Source organism: Alligator sinensis, unplaced genomic scaffold (assembly GCF_000455745.1).
Source record: "Alligator sinensis unplaced genomic scaffold, ASM45574v1 scaffold442_1, whole genome shotgun sequence".
In the NCBI taxonomy this organism is placed as follows: domain Eukaryota; kingdom Metazoa; phylum Chordata; order Crocodylia; family Alligatoridae; genus Alligator; species Alligator sinensis.
The window spans coordinates 4,622,262-4,642,411 of record NW_005841829.1 but is presented as its reverse complement, the minus strand read 5'-3'; the positions used below and the strand labels follow the sequence as shown (position 1 = coordinate 4,642,411).

The 20,150-nt window shown below is 41.6% G+C and overlaps 1 protein-coding gene across 9 annotated transcripts in view; it reads right to left on the bottom strand.

The window, feature by feature from the left end:
- SHANK2 (SH3 and multiple ankyrin repeat domains 2) overlaps positions 1-20,150 on the bottom strand; it is an 810,144-nt gene that overhangs the window by 397,294 nt on the left and 392,700 nt on the right. For 7 of the 9 annotated variants that reach the window (XM_014517615.2, XM_025197122.1, XM_014517581.2 and 4 more), the window contains one exon: positions 5,939-6,248. In XM_014517615.2, coding sequence (XP_014373101.1) covers positions 5,939-6,248 — 310 coding nt within the window. Of the gene's footprint in view, positions 1-5,938; positions 6,249-9,805; positions 10,045-20,150 lie in introns of those variants that run through there. The other 2 variants (XM_025197161.1, XM_025197217.1) reach the window with 1 other exon arrangement.

Sequence of the window (20,150 nt, the reverse complement as noted above, 5' to 3'; positions counted from 1 at the left end):
TAATAGTCCACTTCGTTACTGGGAGGGAGGGTCTTTCTTAACAACTGTTGCTAGGATCAATTACCATAAATGCTACTAGTAGTAATCATAGCTGGAATTTTTCATTCCAGTAAATCACGTTTGCCTGTTGGATCAAGAGGGGGGCAGCTAGAGCCTACCCCTGCACTGGCCCTGGCAAGCAGCAGCAGCATGCAGCAGCCAACTTGCAGCTGCTGGCCGGACTTTATCATGGAATGAAGCCCCCTTACCCCAGCTGGGGCATTGTGGGGAGCTGGGCTGGGCCTGCAAGGTAATGGTGGCTTCTTGCCCCCACCCCCACCTAGGCCTCTTGACAGTGGCAGCATGCAGCTGCCTGCTGGGCTTTGCTGTGGCCAGAGCTGGGAGGGAGGCAGGGTAGAACAGAGCCCTTGCCTTGCGGGCCTGACCCAGCTCCCCCCAGTACCCCAGCCAGGGTAGCTGGGGGGGAGTCCACAAGGTAAATGTGCTCCATTCCACTCTGCTCCCCACCTCCAGCTCCAGCTGCAGCAAGGCACAGCCAGCAGCTGCGTGCTGCCCTCTCCTCTCCCCCTCCCCTGCTGACAGCCCCAGGGGTGGAGCCCGGCTAGTGCTCGCTGGTCTGAGCACCAGCCCAGCCCTGCAAAGGCATGAAAAACGAATCCTCGACAGAATCTGAACACATGTTCCCTAAGGCCCTCTGTTCGAAAGCGCCTTCAGCCAATAGCTGATTTGCTGAGGGTTAATTTCACACAATCGACCCTTTGAAAAGCAATCTGCAGCCAAGAATGTGTGTTATGTTGCAACTGTAGAGCACTTTCAGGGGCCAGACCATGTGAAAAATGTAACTTGTGTAAGAGCCCTTAGTAGCCTAACTAAGGTGGGAAAACTGGGGCAGCAGCTCCAGGTGCTAACTTAGGGATTGAGTACAAAAAATAGCAGCTGCCACTGGTGCTAGGCTAGCCAGAGGCTACTGTTGTCCCATGGTCTGCCATTGTCCAGAACACAAAGCTGCTGTGTTGCACCTCTGGACATACTGGTTTGTGAATGCTACCCATCCCAGCTGTGATCACATGGGAAACTTTACCTTATGGTGCATTAATTCCATGCATCCAATGAAAAAGGGTTAATGGAAACCTAAAAAAATCCTCCTTCCACAAAAAAAGAAGTAGAGAAGCTGAGTTTAATCCCAGTTATAAGCAGATTTGGTTTTCAAAGAAAAGGGATGAGAAATCCCTGAATGTTGTGTCCATGCTGAAGAAGCTGACCCAGGAAGAAGATGCTCAGATATAGATTTACTGACAGTTTAATTGATTTTGGAGACACTGGAGTGATCAAGATACTCCTTTTAAACCATTTGCAAATAGCAAAAGAAGAGACCAACAATTCTTCCCTTTCCGCTGGAAGTTACAGCTTGGCAGCATACTTAGTTACTCCCTCCACAATTTAACACAACTGCTTACACAAAAAATAAGCTTAGAAAAGTAACATCAGCTCTTAGAAGCTGAAAATGAAAGCTGTTACCATGGGACCAGCCAGCTCTCTTTGCACCACCAGCACATTCTCTGCAGATCACTGGGATCAATGGAACACTCCTCCACTCCCCGAGCGGATGAATGTTCAAGTCGTTCCAGAGCAAATACGGAAGTATGAGGATTTAATATTTGGTTTCCACAAATTCTCAGCCATGAAACTGGCTTCCTCTGACATTTATGCTAGGCAAAATTCAATAACTCATATGCTCACAGACAGCAAGGACAGAAGGGGCACAGATACAACCAAAGCAAATTCATTTTTAGAAGATGAATTAATATTCACAGAAAGTTTTTAAATTATTTGCCCAGCTCTAAAAATCAATGAATGGTATATTCTAGTAACCTCGAGATCTATTATTCTGATAATGTCATATTTTAATTAGAAGCCAATTATTTTAATGGCTTGATTTAGACAGACCCTAATAAAAAGGGAAAAGCTTCCCATCCAACTGTAAGGAGTAAGTGCCCAATCCTGTAATGAAGAATTTGGACATGGATCCCGGCATTTTCTTGGAGCCATGTTCAAGCTACTTAGTGTCTATGGAATACAAATATCTGCCTATGTGGTTCTTTATACAGAAGAGTGGCCTAAGGTAAAAACTGAATGACTTGGTGTAAAAATTGTAACACACAATACTGGTACAGAGGTTTTGCAATACTGACCAGTTTAGCTTCCTGTCTTTTGCAGTGTCACAACCCAAAGGTGTGATTTTTGTTTTGTGTGTGCTTTGGCACCACTGAATTATTTTCCTGCCAATTTGTAGCTTTCTTTGCAGTGTGCATTTCTTCTTTGCAGCTAAGAAATGCACTTTGCAAAGAGTTCCCGGCATTTGTATTATAATTCGAGCCCCATTATTGGCTTGCGTGAAATTATTCACACGTGGCAGCTAGCGATTGGCTTGCTAGCCGTATAAAAGGCTTGAATGGTTTCCGCCCAAGTTGGAGGACTCCACGAACACCAGGAGGAGGAGACTTCACGCTGTGTGAAGATCTCTAAGCGCTGCGGAGCCTATCGGACCCAGTGCATTTCAAGCAGGCAACAGGGGTCTGATCAGCCTCTAGCCTCTCCCCATCGCCGTTCGCAATCCTCGACGTATCCCTCTCCCTGCACGCAAAAGGATCCACGGAGCCTCGACAACTCCGTGGGAGTGATCCGAGTACAGTCTGAGTCCTCAAACTGGGGATTTAAGTGGAGCTGTGCCTGGGAAACTGTCCAGCCTGCACCGCGACCATCTTTGGTGTAAGTAAACAATCTTGAATCAACCATTAAGCGTCTGTGCCTAATTCTAGCGTGTCGCCTGTTTTCTCCGACCCAGCGTGCCCGGGCTGCTGGCCACAGCCCGCGTGGCGCGAAAAAGGGCCCGGATCGCTCCCGGCCCGCACATGCAGTAGTTGATATTATATGCTCCAGACAGGATACATAAAGATGATCTAACCCAGTAAACTTCAGTACTGCCACTGCTGCTATCAGAAAACATGATTATTAGCTGTGTGCCTAAACCCAAAAAAGGGAGAGAAAGCTAGGTGAAGAATAATGGAAAAAATCATAGGAAGTAATCACTTCAGTCAAATTATATTTGGTTTTAATGTCTAGAAAATTTAGACATGGATTCATAACACATACTAATGTCAATCATAGGTCTGTTGCATTACTCAAAAACGATTCATTTTCTTTTTTTCAAACTGAATAGCAGTGGCCATTGAAATCAGAACGTTTGACAGACAAAGCCTATTGTTTTGGATGACCACTTCATTTAGAATAATTACTTACATGTATTTAAATTCTAAGTTTGTGTGTGTTTCTCGCCCTCTCACTTACATTGTAATAGTCTGTTCATAAGGCAGTATTTTGGAGTGGACTGAGAGTTTTTAACCTCATATTAATGTGATCTTAATATGGAGGTGATTAACTATTTGTTATATTACAACTTAGATAAATATCCACGTCGCTCTAGTAAGGCAGGATTTTTCATCCAATGGAGCATGGCCCACAGGCAAGTTGAGAGGGCTGTTATTGGTAACTCTCATAATTCGAGGGGAAAAAATAAAGCATTGAAATCCCACAGTCATTAAAGTGCTGCAAAAACGGTGAAAAAGAAACACCACAACCTCTTGCTGCTCTCTTTTTTTTTCTATCATGCAACCTGCAAGTTTTATCCAGCCTGCAAGTTTTTTCAGTCTTCTCCTTGTTCCCTATTTGTTCAGTGCTCATCTCCAGAAAAGGTGATAGAGTATTGCAAGAGGCTATGGAGCTGAATGTAGAGTGTCTTCACTTTCACTGATTTGTGGGGGGAAGGATAGAGGAAACCAACTTAAATATATTTCACATGATCTCCATCAGTGCTCCAGTAAAGCATTCCAGCACAGACTAGAGGTATAGCAGGTCTCCCCCATGATATATTATAGCTGATATGATCATATAATATCTGCAAGCAATTGGAAACATCTAAAGTAGCCTGTCAGAAAGAAATTATGAGTGATAGGGCGGCTACTGCCTTGGAAAGCCCTCCACCTTTGGTCCAAACCAGCCTAGATTTGGACTAGGGACAGAAGTTACATATAAACTAGGTTAAGTGATCAGAAACTGGTTTAAACCTGTAACAGAACATAAGTTCAGTGCACATAAACCAGTTTCAAAATGGCCAAAATGGGCTTAAAATAAACCTGGCTGAATGTAGTATCAGACTTGACTGATTGTGTTCCAACCAATTTATGGAACTTCTGTCCCAAAACCCTTCCTGTTTTAAGTAAATCAGAGTCCCCCAGCATCCCAGCATGCTCTGCAGCCCTGGGCTGGGCTGTGCTGTCTGCTCCAGAGAGCAGGTCTAGCCCTGGCCCTCTACTGTCTAGCTGGAGCAGGGGTGGGGCGTGGCCAGATGCTGGCCTGGCATAGCCCTCTAAATCGAAGAGCCCGGGTGGAGGTTTATTCTCCCTCCCTCCCCTCTTCCCCCAGGGGACTGGAGCCGGGCAGAGCAGCCCATCAGGGTAACTCCCACACTTGCTGCTATAGCGGCAGGGGCAAGGGCTTAGCCAGATGCCGGCCAGCATGGCCCTGCCATCTGCCTGCCTCACTTGCAGCTGAGGCTGTGGCTGGGGGCTGAGCCGGGCTGGCCTGCAGGCTCTGCTGAGTGTGATGTGGAGGGGCTGGCCCGGCCTGGCCTGGGCTGGGCCGTGGGGGCAGGGCCCTTCCCAGCCAGCTGCAGCTCGGACTGAGGCCACAGGAGCTGTGCACCCAGATTGCTCCCTGCTCCCAGGCCAGGCTAGGCTGTCATGGAGCCACAGCCAGCTGGGAAGGGCCCTGCCCCCATGGTTTGGGCTGGCCCCTCCACACCCAACCTCAGCAGCACCCACAGCTGGCCCTGCTCAGCCCCAGCCAAGGCTGGCAGACATCAGGGCTGGCCGGGTCTGGGGCACAGGCGCAGGGCCCTTCCCAGCCAGCTGCAGTTCCATGACAGCCCAGCCCAGCGTGCACGGGTAGCAGCTGGTCGGGCAGCGGCACAGATGCAATCCTGCTGTAGCTGTGGGCAGGCGCCTTGCAACTGGACTGGCCGTGCAGGATGCGTTAATTGTGCCCGTGGCTGCCTGGGCCTGTTTGGAGGCACTGTCAGGCCCAGGGCCCAGCAGGTGGCTGCCGCAGGGGCACGTGCGTCCACTGCCACCGCACCCCCTGGATGCTGCAGAGGAACAACATGTCCCCACTATTGCTGCTCAGTGCCAGCCAGGTGTCGGGGTCTGGCCACATTCCCTCCTCCCCCAAAAAGTCTTGCAAGGACTGCTTCTCCTCTCCCCCTCCAGCTGGGGTCCCTGCAGGCCAGGGTGGGGTTTAAACCCCTCCCCAAACATAGTTAGCCTGCCAGGGCCTGGTCACATCCCCCCTCAGCTCAGCTTCCCTTGGCCACTGCAGGAGGGAAAGAATGGTTTGCTCTACCACCCCTGGCTTGTGGCCTGAGCCACTGCAGGCATGTGCCTGCATTTTCAAAATCAAAAATGAATGCCTATTCACCTGCAAATTGGTTCAATCTACGCATATTAGACTAACCTGCAAAGATTGAATCAATTTAGGCTCAGGCTTTTTGAACTTTGAGCTCAGGCTTTTGAACTTAGCCTTGGGAAACTTCAGATTAACTGCAAGATCCTCCTGTTCTTTGTGAGGGAAGTTCTGTAGTAGATTGCAGTGTATGAAATCAGGGGTGGGAGGAGTTAAGTACTTCAGCTTTTGAAGACTGGTCCAATGTTTATGGGTCTTGTTAGAATTTTCACAGAAGACTAGAGCACAAGATAGACCTATATTATTGCAAATCTGCTTAAATGACTGTTGTGGTCCAATGCAGTACAATACTTTGCAGTGTACTGCAACTGTGTTGACAAAATGCAAAATTACAAACCATGTGAACATTGAAAAACATCACCTGATGTGCCTGTGTTGCTGCCTTTTTGCATCCTCCCCTAGTCTGTTTAATGATGGTGACCTGCTCCGAGAGGATGGGGTATAACTTCCAACAGTTTTTACAGTTCCATTAGGATTATTCTGCATCTGTTGAAGTAGATGTGGTGAAAGGCTGCGGTGTGAAGAAGCAGAAGATGAGGCTGACCAGTCAGGAATGTTGTTGATGTTCAGGTTGTTATCGCTGTTAGAGCGAAGCAAGACACGAGGTGCTGCCAACGTGCTCTGGGGCCTCCGTCTCCTGTTTGAATAGGTAGGAGCCTCTCTAAATGGCACTATATAAACAGAGAGGAAAAACAACTATGGTAATCATATTTGATTTTACCATTTATGCATATTTATCATTCCTTAAAAAGATTGAGCAACATATGGCACTTCTTCCTGACACTTAGAATATGATAGAGAGAGAGAAACATCTACCTCAACTGATTATTTAATCAAGCTAAATAACGGGATTACATTTAAAATGAAATTAAAGATGTAAATAACTTTCACATGTAACATACTTACTGGTTTTAATAAGCAGTTAAGCACCACAGTACTGGAAACATCAATGGTGTAAGTACAAAAGTACAACAAATGGTTTGAAGTATGGTCTAGTAATAACAAATATATAGATTTTTGCCAAGGTTGAATCTCATCACCATTTTCTTTCACTTAAGCATCCTCACACAAGTTAGCAAACTTAGCTGATCTCACATAAACTTACTCCTTGTACTTTCTTCTGGACTCCTTTTTCTATAAAGACCTATACTGAGAGTAAGCATTCTTAATTCACGCCTACGTTGGAAATCTTTAGTGTTAATGGCTACCTTATATTCACCTACCAGGTTAAAAATTGAGGGCATAGATTCTTCTCCTCTTAGAACTCTGTTACACTGATACAATCCCTAGGTGTTTGTCTGTCATTCTACTCTAGGCATTTCTACTGCACCTATTACTATTGCATGTAGAACAAAAAGTGCAGTGCCCTGGGGTAATATGCTCAATTCCACACCCACATGCATCCAGATCTGAACATAGAAATATACCATTTAACTAATTATGCAAAATAAAAAATAAATACAAAATTAGAGACCTAGACCCGAAAACACACTAGTCCAATATGGCACAATGCTACACTTCTAGCTCTGCTCCTATAAGTAAATGCTACATACCAAGAATCTCCATTTTCTGCAGTAGTGAGTCAATTTAAGTGCAATTTAAGGAAGTAGTTTCCAAAGAAAAGGTTTCTAATGCACATGAGATTTGATGTTACTTCTGATCTCATAAATTAATAAAAGGTCTAATTCCAAAAATGCTTATTCTAGTTCTTAATCATACAAATAATCCTATTAATTTCAATTAAACACTCATAGGAATTGCAGGACTGGATCCAAATGTAGAAGTCTACACGTGCAAATTAATTATGATATCATTAACAAAAGTCAGCCTGTTACTGTTAAGAAGAATTTGCTGAGCCAATTAGGTGCACTGCAACTTTCCAAAATTATATTTCAGTTAAAAGGAAAAAATTACAGAAAATTTTATATGTTTATAATACCAGTCACCTTGAAAAATGACAAAGTACTCAACACACTTATATAAAATAGAATAATAATACTCATACTATAAAATACAGATGACACTATAGTTATCAATAAACACCAGAATCACTTTATCCCTCTGGATTGCAGTCACTTTTGGGGTGAAACACAGAAAGTGTTTTAACATCACAATACCATTATACACACTTTCAAAACAGGAGATGAAGGTGTAGCTGCAGGCAAAAGAATGGAATTACTCATGTAATTTTCACTAGAATCAGTTCCTGATTAACTGTGATCCTAAAGAATCACATTTTAAAAGACAGTAAAATTTCCATTTAGTTGAACATCTTATTTAGGTTAAGTTTTTCCTTATAAATACTACCAAAAAAACCCGTACATATATGAAAATGTTTTTTATAACATTCAAGTTTACAATATTTTATTTTAAGCAAAATTAAGAGGAGTGGTCTTTACCTACAAGCCTGTTAAAAAGGATGAGATTTAAGAGTGCTAAACTGACAAACAAACGGCAGCAGTCTATAAAACCTCTGTGAGAATTTGATTTTTTAAGTATACAATATTGCCCATTTATAAAAAATGTTTCCTGTTAACACAGTTAGTAAGAATTGTGTTCCTAACTCACTAAAGGACTTCTGTAAGTACCCTGAAAAGCTCATGTTAAGGTGAAGGCTCACCTATACTTCTTACAAAAAATTCCCAACACATACTGCTAAAATTAACATATGGTCTTAATTTCTTGCATATTATTTATTGCTTCTGTGGAATACTCTTTCTGTAGTATAATCTTGACATAGCCAGTCTAGTATATGGTATGGCTGTACAGGTTGTATATTCCTTTACTTCTGCTATTTAGCACAGTGCTCTACTAATGATTAACTGAACACATGCAGATCTTATCCAGTAGCTAAGGGTAAAATATTGACCAAAAATGTTATTTATACAAAATACTGTGGGTACTAGAAATACAAGTTTGCTTATCAGAAGTATAACCTTTCTCCTACAAAAGGCATTGGGAGGTTTGCTCTTGACTTCAGTAGAAACTGGATCTGACCCTTAGAATCTAATTGTTCATGAGTTTAACTGTGAATATTCTAATGTAGAGTCTTCAGGTCCATTCATTTTGAGAGCTAACAAATAATTATATTTATTTAATTTTTTTTATAATTATTGGAAGATTTTTTAAAATCAATCTGCATATGGCTCAAATATCAGAGGAGCAATTGACAGAATAAGCTGAGAATTTCTGAGCACATTTACACTGACAAGTTTCAGGAGAACCAAAAATATGCATCCCCTTCCAAATGAAAAATTATTAACACACTCTCCGAGTCTCACATTAAATTCTTTGCCCACCGCAATCTTCATGTGAATAGGTTTTTAAATCTTCATTTTGAAATTAACTTTTGGCTACCAATTTTGGATACCAATGTTATAATCCTAAAAAGAGATAGCTGCAAGCAAAATTAGGCTCTACATTTTTAAATAAAGGCATGGATCTGTTCTCTGTTAAAGCAATACAGAAGAAAGAATTAATTATACAAATAGACATGTGCCCAAAAAAATCATTTGCAGAAAGAGTTAAAAATAACCACTTCTATGCCTAAAGTGATTAATATTCCACCCAACTGTTTCTTTTACCCGGCAATCTGCAAACAGTAAGTGGGTGGATATTTTTTTAGCTACTTCTTGCATTGCATTATTATTTTCACAATAAAAAATAACTACAAACGCAAAAGATGAAACAAAAATATGCATGCTTTAAACTCTGTGGGACTTAGTATTCTTCTAACATTCCATGATTTCCAAGACCTTATGAATTACTATTGTAAGCTTGTTTGGAGAAACAAATATAAAATGACATGAAAACATCTGAACTAATTTCATGCTTCTAAGTTTCAAATGATCATTCCTTTCTGTCAAACCTAAGAATGAAACAGTACTTTCCTACAGCTCTTGAAATGTTATTCCTAACAATCTATATATTTGAAGTGGCAATTAAGGAGCATTTAGTGATAAATATTCCTTATGTGTCTTCCCATGAATTGCTTAGGAAGCAAAACCTTTTCTATAAACTACCTGAGTTTTTTGATACAAGCTAAAACAAATAAGTCACATCTTAGATCTACTAATCAGTTACCTAAATGAATGCTTTCACATAAAAGAATTTTGAAAAAAGAAATTGCATCAATTGGTTAATTATAGAGTAATGAAGCAGATCATATTAACTGTACACAAGAAAATATCAGTTCTCAAACATCAAGTGTTCTTCTTTCATTGCTTACCTTCTTTCTTTGTTAAGGCATTTAACAAAGACTTCATTTTCCCTTTTACTTCAGCAGCAATCCCCTCATTATATAACCTTTGCTGGGAAGAAAGAGGAAAAAAAAGCTACCCAGTTTCTATGTGTTTTAACTGCCTGCACCCTAACATAAGCAGCAGGTTTCTGGGCACTGTGTAATTGCAAGCATAGCTGGGCATGCAGTACCCAGCGTTCTGGTGACAAAGCCCACCCCACATTCTGTCTGTCAGCTGGGAACCAACTGTGCGTAGACTGGAGCTGCTCAAAAAATCTTGCTATCTTTCACAGTATTAGTCATGTGAACACCACCACCAGTCTTTCAGACGTTACTCTGCTTTTGTAATCATTGCATTTGTGAACAAGCAAACACAGGACAGAAGGAAGGAAAAGCAGCACAGGCTAAGAAGGGTAAAAAAAAATTAATAATTTGTAAGGGAAGAAGAATCATTCATGGAAAGATACCTCATAGCAGTACTTTGGAAGCTACAATAAGTGAACAGATAATCTTGAAAGAGCTGGGAGCTACTGAATAAGTGCATTTAGTTTCTTAAACTTGTATAGCCAACCCCGAGTTAAGATGCAGTCTGTGCTTTTTCACATTATTTTGCTTGTCATTTGTAGTGCTGACAAAAGTCAATTCGAGAGAAGGTGTGCAGAAAATTAACAATAAACAAGCCTCACACCAGGCTTACATTAAAAATTTAGATAAAACTGCCACTAAACAGAATAATTGAACCTGGCCTATATTCCAGTTTGAAAAGGATCAGACACAAGCACCAATTATTTTCCACTCCTCCTCCATTATGGTAATTACAGTGAAATAAAACAGAATTTCTTTCTGTACAAGGAAAAAATGATTATAATGCAACCAAACTACTCTATTTTATGCATATGACAGTAAATAAATACATTATTTAACCAGTGCAGGTTTTAAAGTCTCGTTTCTGGGAAATGTCTTTGGATACCTGTGAAAGTAAGTGCAAATAGTAAACATTGCAAATAGGAAATGGGGGTTTTGCATTCACAATGAAATTGATGTTCAGCTGCTGCATTATTCCATGCTAGAGATAAGTATAAATATTGCAACAGTGCAATATAAGAATTCTGATGAATAAGATTAAAAACATTCAAAAGGCTAATCAAAACTTTAGTAGTATACGTCATAAATATATACTAATAAATAGTAACTCCATTTTAGGAATCTGTGCTGATCGTTAAAACGGTATCTTCTGTTAAACAGTGGAAATTATAGTTACTAAGAATACTGTTTCTAAAATTAAAAAAGTGGTAAAATGTGCAACTGGTTTACATGGATGGATTTTACCTCCTTATACCAAATAATATCATAATCTATGCAATAACATTAGCAACCGCTAATTAAAAAGCATTACAAAATTAGCAAGCATAAATAAGTAATTTGAACAGTTTAGGATTCATTTAACATTCCAGTTTTATATAGCTCTTCATTTTTAATGAAAAGAATGCGTCTCCAAAGTGACCTAATTGCAGATTTATCCTTTTTTAACTTTAGGAAAGTAAAAATTTAGTCCATCAATTTAAAAGAAAATATGAACAATCAAAGCAAACATCGAGCACGAGTATATATATAATGTTAAATGAACAGATTTGACATGTATCATAGATTTGCATAGAAAACTCTTGGGCACAGAAATGGTCTTTATGACTATCCAGATCACCCATAGCTCTCTGCAAAATGAGCTTGAACTCATATTCCCATCCTTATAAATATGTGTATTTTATTAGGCCTGCAAGGTAAGAACCAAAACAGCTTCCAGAACAACACTAGATCCTGAAAGTTTCATTAACCTAAATTCATCTACTTCTGTGTTTTGGAAAGACACCCTTCCATCTTAATCTCACCAATTCTCTTTCAGAATTGAGATTGGAAAAGGAGTTCCCTAAATTAATAATACTTTGCATTTCTATAGTGCCTTCTAACCAAGCCTAGCAAATATCTTTAAAAGCATTCATTACTTCAGCATCGGTACCCCTGTATGTACATCCCATTTTAAATATGGGCAAATGACGACATTCCGACTCAGTGCTGCACAGTACAAAAGATGCAGCCCAGGAGAAAGCAACTTTGTACCCTCTGGAATTTGTTCTACTTCAGGGACTAAGATGACCCTCAGCATAATTAGCATTGAACAAGCTTTAGTTAAAGTGCACCCACCACCATTTTGAAGCATGTGACACTGGAGGCACTTTCATTACAGTGGATTTCAGAGTCGCTCTACTTAAAGCACCCTGCCATCCTGGAGCACATGTAAAGATGCCCTTTGGGAGAGCAATCATCTTTTGCTATGGTGTACTCCAGCAGCTAGCTCAAAGGTGTCTATATGTCTGACAGAGAACTTTTCGTACCATCACAAAATAAATAATATAGAAGTACGGAATACAAAGAATGGAAAAGGTACGTAACTGAAATCAGTTGATAGAATTAAATTCTTCAGGAGTAAATCATAAAAAAAGATTGACTTTTATTTTTTCCCGGTCTAACAATACATTTTAAATTCAAACTCTCTCCTATCCAATTAAAATAATTTATCCCTTGCAAATAAAAATGGCAAAAATATGGAAAAATAAACACAATGCAATAAACCACACGTATTCCTTGCCGAGAGGAAGAACCCTTCCCTAAGTATTCCACCTCAAGCTTTTCATTAAGCCTAGTGGAAGTTTGCACAACTTTTGGAGTCAAGTCCATGCAGATGCTTACATAGGCCTGGTACAGACATTATACTTTTACTGGTATAAGTACTCAGAAACTGGTCTAAACCCATAACAGTACAGAATGTAGGCACATATAGTCTGGTTTTAAAACGGTGGAATCCAGTATAAGGTAGACTTGGATCGATATGCACTCAACCTTAATCTATTTAGGTCACACCAGTACATAGAAATTCTGTACCAGATCCCCTATCAATTCATGTTGGGTCACTTTCTGCCAGCAGCCTGGTTGCTTTGGGGCTCCCCGTTAGCACCCTCCTGAAGAGAGAGGCACTAGCATTCACCCCACACTTGGCTGTTCTGGCTTAGTGCCCAGTGGGCCCTACCCCTGGGCTGTCAAGCCAACACAGCTTCTCTCCCCAGCCTCATCTCCTGCCTCCAGCCAGCTGCAAATGGAAAATAAAGATAACTAATTCATAATGAATTTATTCTAACACTTCTATATTGTGTGATATGTTCATATGTTAGAAAGTAAGAAGGGTCTGTATTCATTAGGGGTGTGCAAAGTGGGCCCTATTCGATTTGAATTAGGATTCAGCCTGAATCAGGGACAGTAATTCGATTCATTGATTCGGATCATTGTCCCTGATTTGATTCAGCCGAATCCGAATCTGAAGATCCGATGCTGATTCGGAGAATCAGTGATTCTGACATAAACACAGCTTTAAAAGTTTTTTCTACATATCTTGAGGTAGCAGGAGTGGTTCATGATCGCTGCGATATTGGGGAGGATGAAGTGTCCCACAGGAAGTACTTCCGATCCACTTCCAAGTCTGCTGGAGAGCATGCTGCCCCCCCCCCCATGCCTCCCAGGCTCAGTGATTGGCAGTGGGGGGACTCTGGGTGCCCCCCCCAGACCCAGGAGGCACCAGTTACAGAGCCAGAGGGGTGCAGGGGGGGCCCCCAGCATGCTCCCTGGCAGACCCAGAAGTGAACTGGAAGTGCTTCTGGTCCACTTCCAGGTCTGCTGCTGAGCACACTGGGGAGCCCCCCGTGCTTCTGTGAGACACTCCATGTGCCCCAGCATCGCAGCACTCACAAGCCCCTGCTACTTAGAGGTATGTAGAAAAAACATTTAAAGCTGTATCTATGTTTGAATCTCCAAATCTTTCCGAATCTCTCTGAATTGATTTGCAGGGCTCCAATTTGATTCAGAGAGATTAAAGGGTCCTCTGATTCAATCTGGATTCAGAGATTTGACCACTGAATTGGACCAAATTGCCGCTGAATCAGGGACTGAAGCTTTGCACAGCTCTAGTATTCATCTGAATATTTGTAGACAAACTGCATTTACAAATTACAGGCAGAATGCCTTAAAACAGTCTTAGTTACTACTGGGAGGAAGGATGGTTTTTGGTGGCTACAGGGCCCCTTGGAGCTCAGCACCAGTGGCAGCTGGCAGCAGGATGCATTTACCAGCCTGGGAGTCTTCCACAGGGAAGGAGGGATGGGGGGCTCCACTGAGGGAAGGATTTGGCCCCACAGAGCTTGGTGACAGCTGCAGCCAGTGACAGGATGGGAAGTTTGTGTTGGGCAGGGGGAAAGGAGGCTCCCTAGCTTCCTACCACCCACTGTTCACTGGAGCTCTGAGGTTCCCAATCCTTCCCTTGGCAGAGGCCCCCTGTCCCTACTGCCCAGCATGAGCCTCCAGGGCTGCCAGGCCTGTCCTGCTGCCAACTGCCACTGGGACTGAGCTCCAATGGGTTCAATCCTTCCTTTTAAGAAGTCCCCAGGCCACACCTGATTGACTGCTGGGCATGGGCAAGCATGCCTCCAAGCCCCTGCCATCACTTTGAACCCTCCCCTGCACCCATCCCTAAGCTTCCAGGAGATCCCCAGAGCAGGTCACCATGGCATACCTGGCAGCTCAGCTGGCGGTGGCAGGGTGGGGCGTGTGCCATGGTGACTCAATTCGGGACTCTCCTAGAAGCATAGGGCTGGGCATAGGGAGGGCTCACGGTAATGGCAGGGGGTGGGGGTGTGCTTGCCTATACCCAAGAACCAATCAGGGGTGGCTCATGTGCTCTTCTGTTCCCAGCAGTCTCTGGCAATCTAGGGAGTCCACAGGGCCCCCTGGGAGTTGTTGCAGGAGTGCCTCCAACCTGCTGGCCTTGGCCAGTGCAGGCAGCCTGCATGCCCCTCCCCACTAAAGGGCAAATGTGTGTTCTGTTCACTTCTGATCTAACCTATACCGCTTACAGAAACCCATATAGGTTTGAACAATTCTGCCTTGGGCTTTTTGAACGTCTGTTCTTAGCCATAATGTCAGCTTATGTATGTCACCAAGTGGTTTCCAGTGCTTTAATAGCACTGTAGACACTTGAGACACAATGCTTATATACTGTACAATGCAGAAAGGCTCAGAAAGTATTATGTTTCATTCACTGCAGTTCACATACAGTAAAAGAAAAACTAACTAGGAAGCAGGTGCCAATCAAAATCAGTCCCAGAAGGTGTTTTTCATTAGACTGTTGCTGAAGCAGTCACATTTCATCATCCTGAGGTTTCTAATCTGTAGTATGTTTTATATTCGAAGATATAAAGAATATACTAAAGGCATTTAAAGATCTTCAGACTTTGGAGGAAAAAAACCCAACCTTTTCAACAGCAGTGGTTCACTGTCCTTGTTGGATTTATCACCTGATAAGTGATTTTTTTAGTCTGTTTCACTTCCTATTTCTCCCATCACAGAATGCATAATTTCTTCCAGCAAAGAAGACCCTGCTTCAAGGAAGATGATTGGCACATTTTCTAATAAAGCAACCATGGAAGTCAATAGTAATCTATTGCCAACTGCACTTACTGCTGTTTTCAAATTACTGACGTATTTGCTTTATTATAGCTTATTAAAATATTTTTGTTTTAAATGAAGTTCTAAAAAAAGTACTGTAGAGATAGAAAAGATAATATACTATAACATACTAGCTATAAACACCTTTTTAGAAGGACTTTACAGCTTTATAAGGGCCCCTCAGTGTAACCACCTTCAACTCAAGATTAAAAAATCCATTTGGCTACACTAATCCCCAGTGATAAAAAAACAGTTTGCAGTTCTGTAGTATCTTTAGTCTGAGGGCCACGGTATACCACCTACAAGTGAATTATCTAAATCATTTCCCCATCTCTTGAACAGTATTCAAGGAAGATCTGCAAGAAGTCTACTTGGCAATGTCTATGGTAAGATGAAGCTAATGATGAAGAGATCAAAGTACTGAAGTGAACCCCATACACATGGGAGTTCTCTCCTTATGGCATATTGGTTTATTTACTTTTCTGTTGTGCATGCTAAATGTCAAATTTTTAAGGCATTTAGTTGCTTAGTTTCTGTTGATATCCATGGGAGTTAAGCATGTAAATAGCTTTAAATGCCTTTTAAAAATGAGGAAAACACCTACTTACCTACAACTGAGTTCTGTTTGCTCATTCATCCTACCAGCTTACTCTCTAAAACAAGGATTTTTCAGATTATGATATTATATAGTTGTTACTGCCAAATTTTATTTGCTTGTTAGCACTGGCCCTTTTGAAGCTATTGCCAGGAAAATCCCATTCCTCATGTAAATGATTTCATTTTTATAGCAACATGATTTAACCCATTTGAACACATCTTAGCAATTGTAACACGTCCTGTGATTTTGTTCAAATTTTGTCCCTCTGCAATTTATAGAAGTGAATTTTATCTTCAAGTATATTGTAGTCCTCCTGTATGTAAAAGTACTAAAGGCCAAATTTAAAAAGAAATGCCAAATATTAATACACGCACACACACACACGCATATATATAAGTACAATACAAAAACACAGACTGAAACACTGCTAAATTTAAATACTTATTATACAAAGCTAGAGACCCAAACTGTGTGGTAACAACCAGAGGCAACAAAAGAAAGACTGATTTATCAAAAATATATATTTATTGCTTCTTTTGAGAAAAATCTAATGAGAGCAAGTGTTTGCACAACTCAAGCAACCAGCAGTCAATTCAGTACTGCAAATTGCAGGTCAATTAATTTTGCAGTTCTGAGGCTGAGGCATGGAGGTCTTAGACTCAGCAAACCCAGTGCTGGTATCTTGAGACACTTTGAACTATTGGAGACATCATCTTATTGGCTAGATTCTTTTTTTTTTCAATCACCACACAATACTACTTTCTTCCACTCAGTCCAAAGTCTATGATAAGGAAAGGAGGCAGGGAGGCAGTAAGTAGGAAGGGACAGCAGAGGGATAGATCAGGAACAGATGGGAAGAGGCAGCAATTAAAGCGGAGGGGAGGGGGCAAGGAAAGAGAGGGGAAAAAATGTACAGCCATGTGCCAAACTTCAGCTCAGTCACATTGCTTATAAGGTATATTCTTTCCCATCATCTGTTCTGTCTGCTTCATTGATAAGCATTTCAGAGTAGGGATCTACCTCATTCTATGTCTGTAAAGAAACTAACACACCTTCATAAAAGCTGAAGTTAATTAGCAGGAAGCCTCAAAAACTGACATGCCAGCAACATCCATTGCTATGTATTAAGCTGAAATGCAGGGAGAGTTCATTCTTAGTTTGAACACAGAAATTATTGGCCACTGATGGGGACTGACTATGAAGAAAACAGCTTATTCAGGTCTAGCTGTTAACAATAATAACTAAACATGCGTACCTACTGGCCACTGATGGGGATTCTGACTGTGTAGAAAATCAGCTTATTCAGATCTTGCTATTCATGGAGTTCCAATAACTACGCTTGCATATATGTATGCTTATGATTGCATTTCAGAATAAAAGCATTCAAAAGCAGATGAATACCTAACTGCTCTGCTTCAACTAGCATATGCTAACAGTTTCCATTAAAGACATGAAATTATAGTTGTCCTTCTTAGGCTACTCTAAAGGTGTCAACAGTTTAAGACTCACTCAGCACTATATGTCTCACTCAGATTATGGCATTGTCAGCAAGGCAGGAGTTAAATTATGCTCAAATAGTACGGTGACCATCTTTCCCAAATCTCAAAATGGGACACTCCCTGCTTCTCTTTTCCTCCCTGCCACACATACAAGCATACACCCCTCCTTGCTCTCTAGCACATTCACTTGTCTCCAACCTCTTGTCTCAGTGGAGCAGGCTGGAGAGTGTGCATGTGAGGGGTGGAGGGGAATGGCGCACCATAGAGTTGGTGGGGTCAGAAACAAGACAAACTCATTAATTTCACCAAATCGAAGGAATACGTAGAGCAGATGTTTAAAACTGGACTGTCCCAGAAAAAATGGGACATATGGGAACATTCATTCTGCACCCTTCTTTTCAGATCCCTAAGTCAAGAGACAAACTGCCTTGTGGAATACAGGAAAAAACATCTAGGCCAGAGGTGAAGACAGAAACGTCTGTAGGTAGGAAGGTAAGTATGTAGAGAAGAAACTTACACAAGATAGAAAAGAGTAAAAGACAAGAAAAGAGAAACAAGGCCAGTAACAAAAGAGGAAGACTTTTTCAGAAGCACAGGCTTGTGAAGAGAGAAAAGTGAGATGTGGGAAGGCTATACCGGTCACTAAGCAGAGAGAGGTAGTTAGCCATACTAATCTAAAGCCAGGCAAAATAAAGGCAGGGGAGAGATTCACCTTATAGACTAACTAAATCAAAGATGTATAAGCTTGCATAAGGGGCAACTTAATCAGAAGCTTAGGAAAGCTTATGCATAAAAAATACATATCTACCTTGCCTTCTATAATAGTCAATACAGACCTTAAAAAACATGTATAAGGTCTAGCAGTGATATCAGAGAAATGGGTAATAGATGTTATTACAGTGTATGTAGTAGTATAATAGTATTATAGTGTATGTAATTTAATTCAAGGCATGTCTAGTGGTATAAAGGAGGTGAATTTATTTAAGCAAGCGTCTTAATTTTACTTATGTACTACTTCTGACTCCCCATGCAGAGCTGCTTCAGGGGTGGGGCAGGGGCCGTTTTCCTAGCCTCCACCTGCTTCCCAGATCAGCCAGTTCTGCGCTGTTCAGAGGTGCTACGGGAGGCAAGCAGGGGCTGGATTCCCAGCCCCTGCCTGCCCCCCAGATCAGCCAGCTCCATGCCAAGCAGGGCAGCCCCATGCCCTTGCCAGCCTCTGGTCTAGCACTGGGGGGACCCTGGAGATCCTCTTGGCTGCTGCAGGGAGGCAGAGAAGGGCAGGAGCAGCCCTGTACCAAGCTGCTCCCATTAGGAGCAAATCTGCTCCCAACAGGGACCATGTGTAGATGTGTTCCCAGGAAAGCTTACTACACAGTATTTTACTGCACAGTAAGCCTACTGTGAATTAATTGCACGTGTAGACGTGCCCACTGTTTCCCCTGGATACTCAATTTACCTTGCTGTTTGTGTGAACCCTGTCCTTAAAAACAAAAAATGGTTTAATTTTTTTCCAAAATAGTCTAGAGGTAGCAGTAAACTTCAGGAGCAGATATAATACATGGAATGTATTACCTTATTTTTTAACTTCTCTAGATTTCAAGTTGATAGCATCCCTTTGACTATGGACTTGTTATCCTCAATCCAAAATTTGTTTCTATAAACAAGCAGATTATTATCCCGGATTATAAATCTAATCTTTTCAATAGGAGACCACCAGTAACTGGCTACACTGAAACACCAATAAAGCAAGAAGACCGACGTGCTTAGTACTTGACTAGAAGGAGCTATTTAGCTCAGATTCTATCACCTTGAACTGAAAGAGTTCAAGTGTGAGCTCTTGACGCAGAGCTCTTTCACCTCAAACAACTGAAGACAAAGGCCAAATTTTTTTACAAAGTCCCATGCTTCTTAAAACAATCACGTGAAATAACAATGATGGTAGTTTTTACCGTATAGCACGTAATATATCAGGAGAAATCCACTGTGTTTGCAACCTCCTTTAGATGCCTGGAATTATGCCAAGAATGACTTCAGGCTTTTGGGTCCTGTACACTGAATTTGGGAAGGATAACATTCAGTGTATTTGTGGGGATGCACATGCCTGGCCTCAAAATGATAATTATGCATAAAAAAATCTCATAGCCAGTCTGAAAGACCAATGTATATTATGCCTGGGAGCTTTTATAGAAAAAATACACCCCATCACCCACAATTAGCCTTTTCTGTGCAACTGAAGAAGTGGTACTGATGGGGCCCAGAAGGTGAGCACTATTCAGCAGGGGGAAGGTTTTAGTCCCCTTTTTGTGTGGGAAGGACAGAAGCCAAAAGGTAGTAAACTGGATGCTTTGAGAAACACATGTGCCTAAATTAGATTGTGCTATTGCCCCAGGTTCTCATGTTGTGTAGGAAACACTCTAATTTTGCCCTGGTGACGCATTTCTGCCATCAAAACCCTTCAAAAATTCCTGAAACCATTATGTTGTTCAGAGTTTTATTCTGTTACTTGATTTCACAACATACTGCTTTAATCTAAGTGTGAACCTCGTTAGTAAATAGTGGGACAAAGCATCTGTGCTTCCAAAAGTGTTGGTGGATTGTGTTGATTTTATTTAGCAAAGCAGCACTGCTTTATTAGAGGAAAACTGTATACAGCATCCAGTGGGAGAATCATTAGTGTCCAGCAGGAAGT